Source organism: Schistocerca serialis, chromosome 5 (assembly GCF_023864345.2).
Source record: "Schistocerca serialis cubense isolate TAMUIC-IGC-003099 chromosome 5, iqSchSeri2.2, whole genome shotgun sequence".
NCBI lineage: Eukaryota > Metazoa > Arthropoda > Insecta > Orthoptera > Acrididae > Schistocerca > Schistocerca serialis.
This window is the reverse complement of record NC_064642.1, coordinates 183,683,601-183,696,394: the sequence shown is the minus strand read 5'-3', so window position 1 is coordinate 183,696,394 and position 12,794 is coordinate 183,683,601. Positions and strand designations below refer to the sequence as shown.

General features: G+C 37.7%; 1 protein-coding gene across 1 annotated transcript in view; it reads right to left on the bottom strand.

The window, feature by feature from the left end:
* Positions 1-2,504: 2,504 nt before the first annotated feature.
* The window catches only part of LOC126481054 (protein-cysteine N-palmitoyltransferase Rasp), a 182,436-nt gene continuing 172,146 nt past the window's right edge, over positions 2,505-12,794 (bottom strand). The window contains exon 9 of the mRNA XM_050104534.1: positions 2,505-2,685. Coding sequence (XP_049960491.1) covers positions 2,573-2,685 — 113 coding nt within the window. The 3' untranslated portion in view covers positions 2,505-2,572. The remainder of the gene's footprint in view (positions 2,686-12,794) is intronic.

The window sequence follows — 12,794 nt, the reverse complement described above, 5'->3', positions numbered from 1 at the left end:
TAGTTTACATTATTTTCTTTATAGACCTCTGCCCAGCTTTCAGCCATTAACAGATAGTTAAAAAGCCTTATATTATCATCATTAAATTGCCTTTGCATTTTGGTTATTGTGGGATATTGACCTATGTAATTTAAATTCGCTGTTAGTATTTGGGATTCATGGTCACTGTAACCTGTGCTGACGACTTCGATTGAGTGGTGTAGTTTGTCTGTGTTTATGAAAATCTGATCTAGAGCTGTTTTTGAATTTTCTGTGATCCTGGTTGGTGTGTTTACAGTTGGGGATAGGTTGAATGAATTTGTAATATTCAACAATTCATCTTTGTTTTTTCCAGGTGTGAGGAAGTCAATATTAAAGTCTCCACTTATTAATAGATTTTTGTTTAGTGAGTGAATTTTTGGGAGTAGTACTTCGAGGGAGTGTTTGAAGGTTTGGATGTTCCCATCAGGGGCTCTATATACATTCAGTATCAATAGGTTATAGTCTGTTAAGATAATTAAGGAGAATTCAAAGTCTGTTTCTATTTGCATATTATTGTACTTCGTGAGGCTTTTGTATCTTAAATATTTTTTTACATAGATTGCTGTACCACCTCCCTTACTTTTGTTCCGACAAGAATAACCAGCTAGAGTAAATTCGCCAAGTGGCGTTTTTTTTAAATTTTGTCTTCTGTTAACCAGTGTTCAGTAATAGAGAGAACATCTAAGTGTGGCTTTGCTTTTAGGAAGAGATCTATTTCTAGTAACTTATTAAACATCGACTGCACATTGTGGAGTAATATTTTAAAGGATAATAGTGACTGTTTCCCAATGGAATGATTTTTGGCACCACTCACCGGGTTTTCTTGTAGTTTTGGTTCATGAAGATTTTGCTCTGCACCTGTTTTCCTTTGGTTTGCTGCTAGCAGGGAGCTACTGTTGTTCTTGCCCATAAAAAATCCTGGCTGTAGGCTGGAGGTCTGCGTTTTCGTGTTGAAGATCTTGTCACAGTTTCCAGTGGTACTAATTTGGAGTGTGGCTGCACATTTTTTGCTGTTTCCACTTGGATGCCGTGGGCTGACTGATTTGTGGCACTTGACGAGATATTTGCATAGGATGTTGGTGGTGACTTAGTGCTGACTGTGGATACCTTCTTCTTTTCTAAAACTGTTTCTGGTGTTTTCCTTGATGACCCTGACTGTATATTCACTTTTGTTGTTGTTACTGATGGCTCTTCAGCTCCTGGTGTCGCTGTTGGTTCAACTGCAGTATTGCTCATTCTTCTGAGATTGTCCACCAAATTAGCTTCATTTGACCACACATATATTTGATGTCCTGGTGTAACACATTTTATGGCACTTCTCGTTACCAGTGGGCTTTTGATGGCTTTCAGCAGATTAACACACAGTTTCTTTTTCCCATTTTTATGTAAGTGAAACCCATGCCTGGTGAAGTCTTTCCATTGGAGGAAGCTATTTACATCTAAAACTCTGATGTGTTCACTGTAAGATGCCTTTTGCATCTTGTAACTGTTCATTTGGTAGATTTTGCAGTTTTCATTTGGCATGTCATATCTAGTTTTCATATATGTTCCCCTTCTTGATCCATGTGACACCACCTCCTTTCATATCAGATAAACAACAACTGAAAGTTAAGCTATATTCACTCATATTACACATTCTTCTCGCAGTGTTTAAATGCTCTTCAGAAAGACATAATGTCTGCATCATTTCAACTCTTGGCAAAACATAAGTAAAATGTTTTCTTTCTGATATTAAACTAAAATTTCGTTAGTTTTATTTAAATAATCCGGTATTAAGCTGTTTATTATTTTTGTCTCTCTGAATCTTCAAAAGTTTCAGGCTCCACATCTTCATAACTACTTCCAATAATGATGGTAGGACTTATGAATTTACACTAACAAGGATCTGGTCCTGTGTACGGGGATAGTCACAAAATTGTTTCTTTGCAGGTAGCAATGATCCCATCATGTATTACTGTGTGTAAATAAGTCTCCATTATTTCATAGGTAAAACAGCTAATAGTATCAACTCTTAAGATGATTTGATCCCAAGTTTTGTAGCTCTTGATACATTCTTGTTTCTGACACGGAGTATTAAGCATACTGATGGTATACCATACTTTCATCCAGTAATAATGTCATTCTTAGTATTAAGCATACTGATGGTATACCATACTTTCATCCAGTAATAATGTCATTCTTAGTGTTAGTTCGATGCTGGTGAAGACATTCTCCCATAATACATGTTTGAGAACCCCTTGGTTATAGCTGTCTAGTTCTGGTAAATTATGTGGTATTACCTACCTTCATTGCATCAAAGAATGATGTTCTTTGTTTCAACTGAGTAAAGTTAATTCATACTTCATTCTTATAAGACTAACTCACTCATAATTCCCCTTTTTTTACCTGCATTATTCTTGGCCTGCTGTGTAAGTGCCACAAAATTAACTTGCTATGTAGGTAACACAAATCTAAAATATCTCAAAGAAAATTTTTAGAATCTCTCCAATTATAAGATATTCTTTTATTTACAAAACTCAAGTTTATATGTCTTAGGCTTTTGAAATACATCTCAAATGTGCTGATCTGTTGCTTTTCTTCTTCTGTCCCATTTCATCAACTCCAGAGACACTTGACAACCACAATAGCAAAACAGCAACAATGTTACGTTGGCTAGACCCCATCCTAAAACAAAAACATATCTTCAGTTGAGAATATTTGCAAGACTAACACAATAAAACAAGCATTTGACAGGTGCATGTAATTAACATTTTATGTTACATTTTGTTGGCGGTCAAGTTTCTGGTGGAATAATGTTGTTCATGACATCCACTTTTCAAATGGTTCGTTCTGTCTGAGTGCAGAAGTGGAAGCGATTGCAACCAAGTGTTCCACACAATTTCTGGTGGAACACAACTATATGCTGCAAATATGACAGACTGCAGAAACATGCCACTCCTCAGAACATGAAGAATGTGGATAAAATACACTAAAGGAAACACATTTGACCACTGAGAGGATGTCAGTTTGGGCACACATCAAAATATGTGAACTGGTCATAGCAAAATAGCCTCCAAAACAAGCGAGTTGAATAAGACTGTATGTAAGTATTGTAACACTACTATTTGTATGAGACCAAGTGATACTGCATGCCTCCTAAATAATATTTTATCTCTAAAGTTGGACATGTAGACTAAAAATTTGTTTGAGACTGTTTTACAGATCTGTACTGACACAAAATTAATGACGTGGATATTTTATTGTTGAAAACAATACACACACACACACACACACACACACACACACACACACACACACACACACACACACAGTGGGAATACGAAAAGAAACTAAACAATGACTTCATTTGAAAAGTATGTGGATGGAGGACACGTCCTCCATTCCCGTAGCCCCCCCCCCCTCCCCCACCTTAATCTTCGCTAGTCCCTGTCTTCCACCTGCCTACCCCTATACCTGCTCTCACTCCAGTACTAGACATCTTCTATCCTGTCAAAGCACTTACATAGACCCCTCTTCTTAACTTCCCTCCTCTCACTTTCCCCTTGCCATCCCCTGCCCCCTCTCAGTACAGCCTCACGATGCTGCAGCCAGTAGTCCTATCCCGAGTCCACCATGTCCCTGCACGCTCCCAAGCATACTCCCTCACCCAGTTGTCTGTCTCCATCTCGCTTAGCTCTGCCCCCCATGTAACCACCTCAGTTGTTGTTGTTGTTGTTGTTGTTGTTGTTTGTGTGTGTGTGTGTGTGTGTGTGTGTGTGTGTGTGTGTGTGTGTGTGTGTGTGTGTGTGTGTGTGTGTGTGCTTTTCTAATTCTGAAAGACTGAGTCCAAAAGCTGATATACGAGAGTAAGTCAATTATTATCTGCAATTTAGTTATATTTTTGTTTATTTTGGTAGTACTGTCGTTTTATGTCGATGATGCATGCTTTATTTATTTGGTTGTTGTGTCTTTGCAATTTTCAAGCTGCTAGGTTAGTTTCGTTATCGCTGTCATGCTGTTAATCATGGCTGCTCTGCTGGCTATTTGCACCAAAGCAGAGCAATCTTCAGTGATCTATTTTTTGTGGGTTGGAAGGGGTATCAGGGGCCGAAATTCATCAAAAGACTTTCGGTACAGTATGGGAACAGTGTTTTGCCACAACAGTGTGTCTATGAATAAATTGAAAAATTCCAAAATGATCGCACAAGTGTTATGCACAATGGAGGAGCCAGCAACCATTTACCACCACAAATGAAGAAACCATTGAGCGTTCATGTGAAATAATTCTCTTAAGACAGACATATTAACTATTGACAAAGTGGCACATCATCTGCAAATTAGTCACGGTTCTGCCTACAAAATCATACACAACAGACTTGGGTTTCATGAAGTTTGTGCAAGAGGGGCCCCAAAACAACTCACACAATTACATAAACAAACGCACTTGGACATCTGCAAAAACAATTGGTTCGCTATGTTAACAAAGGGGACAACTTCTTAGACAGGATCATTACTGATGACGAAACATGGATCCATAATTATGAGCCGGAGAGTAAACGCAAAGATGGAATGCAAACATCCAAATCTGCCACGCAAGAAAAAGTTCAAGACCCAACTGTCTGCAGAAAAACTGATGCTTGCCGTTCTTTGGGATGCACAAGGTCCAGTACTGGAACATTATGGGGAAAGGGGCATAACAATAAACAGTGTACATTGCAGTCAGATACTTACTGCCAGGATAAAGCCTGCAATTTGAGGCAAACGCCGAGGATTGCTGTCGAAAGATGTTGTGTTGTTGCACGACAATGCCCATCTGCATACTGCTGCCCACACTGCTGAAATGCTCCATAAACTCAAATTTGAAGTACTGGATCATCCTCCATATAATCCCGATCTTGCACCTTTAGGTGAGGAGTGCGAACTAGAGATGCCATTGGGCTACTGAGAGTGAAAGGGGAGAGGTACATGGAGAAGTAAAGGAAGGTGTATGTTGTGTTCATTGATCTTGAAAAGGCTTTTGACTGTGTCAAATGGCACAAACTGATGGAAATCCTAAGGAAACATGGAGCTGACTTTAGGGATAGACTGCTAATTAGAAATTTATATCTGATCCAGAGAGCAAGAGTAAGAATAGGAGGTGTGATTAGTGAAGTAATAGAAGTGGGAAGATTTGTAAGACAAGGCTGTTGTTTATCACCAACACTGTTAAATATATATCTGGAAGAAATTATTAGTGAAAGTTTTGATGGAAGGAGAGGAGCTTGTATAGGGGGTCGGAGAGTGGAGTGTATAAGATTTGCAGACGACATGGTTGTGATGACAGAGTGTGCAAGAGAGATGGAACAAATGCTAGATGACCTAAACACAAAATTAGAAGAATATGGAATGAAGATTAACAAGGAGAAAATTAAATGCATGGTAATTGGAGGAAAGGGGAGAAAATGCTGTATGAAAGTAGGGGGAGAGGAAATAGAGCAAGGGAATAACTTCAATTACTTGGGAAGTGTAATATTGGTTGATATGTATTGCTCAACAGAAATTAGGAAAAGAATTACAATGGCAAAAGAAGGATTCAAGAGGAAACGGAAATTACTTTGTGGACCACTAAAGAAAGATCTGAAGAAAAGACTTGCCAAATGTTATATCTGGAGTGTTGTACTGTATGGTGAGGAGACCTGGACACTGAGGAAGGAAGATGAAAGAAGATTGGAGGCACTAGAGACGTGGATATGAAGAGGAATGGAAAAAGTGAAATGGGAAGACCGAGTAAGGAATTAAGAAGTATTAAGAAGAGTTGGAGAAGAAAGAAACATGCTGAAAGTTATCAGACAGAGAAAACAGAACTGGATTCGACATGGTTTGAGGAAAGACTGTTTATTGAAGGAAGGAATAGAAGGAATGGTGGAGGGAAAAGGGGGAAGAGGGAAAAGAAGATATCAAATGCTGGACAATATAAAAAGAGACAAATATTCAGAAATTAAAAGACTAGCTATGGACAGTCAAAAATGGAAGAGGCTTAACCCATGACAAGACCTACCATAAGGCAGAATACCATACTACTACTACTACTACTACTACTACTACTACTACTACTTGCCCCTTCTGATTATCACTTGTTTGGTCCACTTAAACAGGCATTAAGGGGCCAATGATTTGCCTCGGACAAAGCGGCGAAAGAAGCGGTGCATTCCTGGCTCGCAGCTCAACTGAGAACCTTCTTTTATGAGGGCATCAGGAAGCTTGTGCAACGATGGACCAACTGCGTTGATGTTATTGTAAGTTTCCTATTTGATACAATAAAATTTTATAGCTACTTTGCAGACAATAATTGACTTACCCTCGTATGTCTAGCATTCTTTTTCATTTTGTCTTTCTGTGACTTAGTGCTTCCTCTACATGGTCAGGAGCAATCTGTGCTTTCCATGTTGTTGTTAAATCATTTTAACATAAATTGTATTACTACTAAGTCTTCTCACCAGTAATCTACTGGGGGAAGTACAGCAGTCTGAAAGCTGCAACGTCATCTAACATTACCTCTAGTATAGTGTCTGCATTTGTTGCTGCATAGCAAAAGTGTCAATTTAAGACATTTCCACATTTTCTTCGAATGATCTGAAACTTTCTTCTCCGAGAGGTTGCATTAGCTGTACCTCTCTCGCACCTGGATGGCCAGTTTATTTCCATGCATCTGACATTCATGTTTGTCTGTGTGATTTGAGTACCTGATTTAAAAGTGCATGACGTGACAATTCAGGCACAAAACCTCTGCTTTATGGTGCAGGAAGTGTGAAAGAGTTTAAAGAAAAATTAGGTATTCTGAAAAAGCTTTGAAGTCATTGCTGAAAAGAAATAACTAAAGTTACAGTAATGAAACCTTTCCCAACTCCAGTAAGAAAGAGCTAAAGACTAAAGTAAAAGAAATGCTAGAAGCACACCTTGGAATAAAACCAAAAGTGTTTCAATCGTGGTGCCTGTGGCTACATGTCAAGAGACTACAATAACAAAAGCAAGAGAAAGAGATGCTTCAACTGCAACAAGTTTGACCTTATCTCACCTGAATGCACAAAGGAGAATAGTCAAAAGATAACAATAAATAAAAAAACTATGAAGAAGAATAAAAACAGTTGTTAATTTAAAAATTCATGAATAAGTAACCATGAGGTGAAGGCATTTACTAACTTTGGCAGTTAATTTTAATGTGTTACAAGAAGATGTTTATGAGATTATGAATGCTCCAGGTTTGCGAGATACAGATTTAGTCTTGACAGGATTTGGGAAAAAATTTACCATCTTCACAGGGGTATTTTACAGGCATTTTAGAGATTGATGAAGTGAACATTTAAACAATTTTTTTTATGTTGTCTTTAGAGACATTATGAATTTAGAAACGGTAGTTGGGAATAATCTTCTAGACCAAACTGAACATTTAATAAACAAGGACAGAGTTACTATTAGAAAGCCTGAAGGGGAAGCTCATCTTATTTACATCCATACAGCAGGCAAACCAGACTTAAGATATTGAAAGCTCTGTTAGTGATGAAACAAAGAAATATATCTAAGATTTAGTGACTAATTAGAACCTGACAAAGAATGCATTGATGCATGAATGAAGGTTACTGCAAACGAGGAACCACAGTATAGTAGACCCAGAAGATTATCGCAAGGAGAAAAAGAAATTACTGACAACCAAGTCTAGACATGACTTGATCAAGGAACAATAGAACTAAGTTGATCTGAATATAGTAGCCAGATTTAGTTGGAAAAAGAAAAATGTTGGGTACACATTTGTAAAGATTACAAAAAATTAAACAAAATCACATTGCCCCTCACAAAACATCTTTTAGATGAACTACAGGACACCTGTGTGTTTTGCACACTAGACCTCAAGAATCGTTATTTTCCCTGTTGATGTTTACAAGGAAAGCTGACAATATACGTCATTTATGACACAATCAGGACAGTTCTGGATGAGGGAAGTTCTATTTGGGTTATCAAATTCACCTACAGGGTTCTAATGTTTTATAAACACTGCATTTTTGGCATTTTGGAATTTTAAATTTATTAACATGGACTGTATTAAAACCCCAGCAAAGAGTAATGATGGGGCACTTCAAGATCTTTGTTTAGTGTAAAAACTGCAGCAGAAAACAGCTTTGAAAATAATTTAGCAAAATGCGGTTCTTGAAGAGAACTGTTGAGTTTCTTGGGTGTGATATGGAGAGAAGACAAATCCGGCCTCCTCCTGAGAAAACAATAGCTGTTCAAAGCTTTCCAGAGCTGAAATCTATTGCAACAATACAAAGTTTCCTAAGACTAACACGATACTTCACGAAGTACAGCTAAATTTATTCTGCAGCTGTCAAACCTGCAGGTGATTTGCTGAGAATACATGTTTAAAGAAAAGCAGAGATAAGCACTCATGGGGCTCAAATATATCCTTTCATCAGATCCAATTTTAAAAATCTACAACCCTAAACACGAATCAAGTACACACAGACACAAGCAAAGAAGGTTTTGGAGCATGTTCCTACAAAAATCTCCAGATGATGAGAAGTTCCATCCAGTCACATAGGAGTAAAGTAACACCACCTCAAAAGGAAAAATATGGAAGTTATGAGCTAAAAGTTTTTGCTTTTGTTAATGCCTCAGACATGAAGAAGCTTGCACAGGATAGAGCAGCATGGAGAGCTGCATCAAACCAGTCTCTGGACTGATGACCAAAACAACAAAATAGTGCCATCATCTGAGTGTATTTACTAGAAATACTTTTGCAATAGACTGCACTGCAACCAAAAAGACTAAGCATAAGAAAGACTTGTTACCAAGAATAGCCAGATGGGCTTGAGACTTGGAAGACTACTTGTACACCATGGAACACCAATCCAATTATAGGATGAAACACAGAGATGCCTTAACTTGTGGTGCAAATATATTTTTTGGTTTCATAGATGGTTTAATAACTAGAATCAGGAAAGCTTAAGATGAGGATAATGGTTTGGCTGCAGTCAAGAGCATTTTCAAAGAGCGGCCTTATCAAAAAAATTTAAGGATGGATGAATTCTTTCCAAGTTCTATATGGAAGAGAAATTTCCAAATTGAAGAGGAAGTAAAACAAGATAATTGTATACCAGATTTGACTGCCAAGGTGAAAAGAGTGATCTGCAATTGTGTAAAATGTTGAACTGTGAACTGACATCAGGTGGTTCCATCAGTTCAGTGTGCCATGAATTTAACAAACCACGGAAGTATTCAGAGAACATCATTTGAACTTTGGATAAGAGTTAAAATGCACAAATAGACTGATCTTCACATCACAAACTTGTTAGAAGAAGACATTATTATTTCAATTGAAGAAAAACGCAATAACCAGAAGGAAGATGCTAAACTACAAACCAGCAAGGTGCAAGAAGAAAACCATGCTATCTTCAATGAACATCGGAAGAAAGGCTTGAAGTAAAAACTTGGTAACCTGGTGGTGATAAAAAAAAAAACTGGACAAAAATTAAAGCTTAAGGCCAAGAATTTAGGCCCCTATAGACTTACAAAAATTAAAATAAATGAAACCTATGATGTGTGCTGAGAAGGTGATAACAATGAGAAAGTCCTAGGACAACATCATGTGCCGAATTTATGTTAGCCTGGCCAAGTGACTATGTGGGATTTGGGTGGGGGGTTTAAGGGTTGTCCTGCTGGCGAGACTGGTGACATGCCAGAGAAGCTGAATAATGGAGAAAATTATGTGTGTACGCAGAGAAACTATTATCAAGGAAGATTTTGTCTTTTTTCATTCAGTACTAGAGTTTGTACCTCTGGTAAGAATAAATAGTTCTAAATGCAAGTCTGGACAGTTTTTCCTGCACACATCTATAAAATACAGAATCAGGAAGTGGTACAGTTCAGAAAAGTCACCCAGAACCCCAGGTCAGGGGAGACTTACCTGATGGGATGAGAGGGAAAGACTGATCGTTGGGGACTGCACCAGAGGAGATTTGAAAACCTGAGAGCTTACAGGGGAAGATAATGCAATATGCAAGACAGAGATTACTACTAAAACACTGTGCATGAGTTAGTAAGAGTGAAAAGCTAAGTGCATTGCATGTAACAGAGGTGGGAGGGGAGGCAGTGAAAAATACACAAATCATAAAATGGAAGATGTACGAAAATACAATGGAGCAAAGAAAGGAGTAGTTACTGTGAATAAATGCTGAGACGGGAGGAGTTAATGTAAAGCCTGGTGGGTGGCAAGAACCAAGGACATGTTGTAGTGCTGTGTCCATCTAGTTCAAATATTGTCTGGTACAGTCCCCAACAATCAGAGTGTGTGTGTGTGTGTGTGTGTGTGTGTGTGTGTGTGTGTGTGTGTGTGTGTTTTCCCTTGCCACCGCTTGGAGAGTAGAATTTTATCTATCCGTTTGTATTATATTGTCAATAATTGATTATTTTAGTTCTCAGTTTACGTTATTTTTCAATTTTCTTTCATTCTGAATATCCTCTATATGGCATGAATGTGGATTTTAATGAAAACAATTTCTCTATTGTACTTCCTGAATTATTTGTTTCCACAATATACAGAATCAACTTGAATTCCCTTGATAGCCATCTACAACCATACAAAGTACTGGAGGTACTAAAATTAATAATTTTGGTGTAGTCTCATCTTTGTCTTTACACCACTTCAGCAGCTCTGACATCAATTTTCTCAAACTGCTTCTCATTCTGTATAGCAGGCTAGGAGATCACAGTCCTAAAAGTTCCAGACATAAAAATCTAAGGTGTTCATTGGGAATTGAACCTTAGGTACTGTAGCGGGACTTTGAATTTCGTCGTGCTACACTCGTACCCTCAGATATAAATTATACCATCGCAGCGGTATGAGCACTCGATGGCAGAGAAAATATATAAGAAAATGAAGGTACTAAAATTGTAACTCTATTTGTTTCCTATCCGTCTTTTGTCTCTCGAGAGTGAAAGCTTAATGCAGACGTAAAAACTTATTAGCTAGTCTTGGTAGTCTTGGTCTGATTAAGACGAAAAACAACTTATTGATGTGCAGACGTATTGTGAAAATTTGTATGAAATTCAGAGGATGGAAGCAGCAACATAAAATACAGTGCATTTAATCTCAAGACGATTTTGATTTGTATAAATTAGTGATTCCTGGACGATTACAAGATCTCGGAGCCGCTATGACTTTTCACACAGAAATGAAGCAGGAGATTTTTGGAGAACAAGTCCTGGACACTGCACAAGAGAAGACATGTTAACATGGTAAAAAATGAACTCTTATCTACACCATTTCCCCCTGTTAATCACATTTGTTATTCTCTGTTCTCTGTCAAATAATTATTGTAGTGGAAATTGGTTTGACTTATGCTCAGAAACGCCACAAGGACCACCCCAACAATAGCTTTTCCAAATCACGAAGCCGATAGCTTTTCTGTAATACGAAGTCCGATTTGCATTTCATTCTTTCCCTTTTTCACGGTCATTAATGATTTTAAAACCTCCTTTTTATTCACCATTTCTTCCCACATTTTCAACCTTTTCTTTTCTTCTCTTTTTCTTTTTTATTAACCACTAAAACTGGCTCCCGGGACAGGACGCAATTTTCGGATGTGTCGTTTTTGAGCAAATTTGAATCTTTAATTAGTATTTTTTCCCAACAGAGAATAACCAAAAATCCCGAAGTTTAAAGGGTAACTAAAAGACCAACTTTACTGTACCTAAGCAAATGATTATACAACAATATTGTAAAGAATTTTTGTAACTAATTCAATCTGTTTTTCTTTTCATGGCATATATTGTTGCAAAACTGTTATTTTGAGACGTTTTGGTGATTATCCGAAGGAGATGTATTAAGAAAATCCATATTTTGACGAATACGATTTATGCAGAAGTGATTGACCAGCCGCTGCAGGACAGAAAATTTAATGGTGAGTCACACAATTATGTTTCATTCAAACATTCAATAGCCAGCTGCAGAATCCATTTTTCCCTTTCAACACATCCTGTAGTTTCTTCTAGATTTTTTCAAAATTATCTATCTCTGTTGTAGTTTGTGGTAATTATAGTATTGTTGTAGCATATGAAGATAATGAATTTGACAGCTATTTGTTATGAAAAATTTTGTCCGTCCTGCTGCATCTTTCTCAACCATTGTCTGCAATAGAGCAATCATTTACATTGACGAGAAAATATTTCAACCTAAATTTGAGTCAATTCTTTATTAATCAGACTTATATTATTCCCTTTTTGACTTATGATTATACATCCTATTACAATGGAATGCGGTAAGGTCGAGAGAGTTTTGACAGATGAGTTAAGTGAACTAGATTCATCGTTCAACCAACAAGGAAGTCCGCATTTCCCTCCATGGATGAGTTCACAGATCAATGCAATGATTTTGCCTCAAACTCGCAACATTTGTGATAATACACATTGCTGTTGTTGTTGTGGTCTTCAGTCCTGAGACTGGTATGATGCAGCTCTCCATGCTACTCTATCCTGTGCAAGCTTTTTTATCTCCCAGTACCTACTGCAACCTACATCCTTCTGAATCTGCTTAGTGTATTCATCTCTTGGTCTCCCTCTACGATTTTTACACTCCACGCTGCCCTCCAATACTAAATTGGTGATCCCTTGATGCCTCAGAACATGTCCTACCAACCGATCCCTTCTTCTGGTCAAGTTGTGCCACAAACTTCTCTTCTCCCCAATCCTATTCAATACTTCCTCATTAGTTATGTGATCTACCCATCTAATCTTCAGCATTCTTCTGTAGCACCACATTTCGA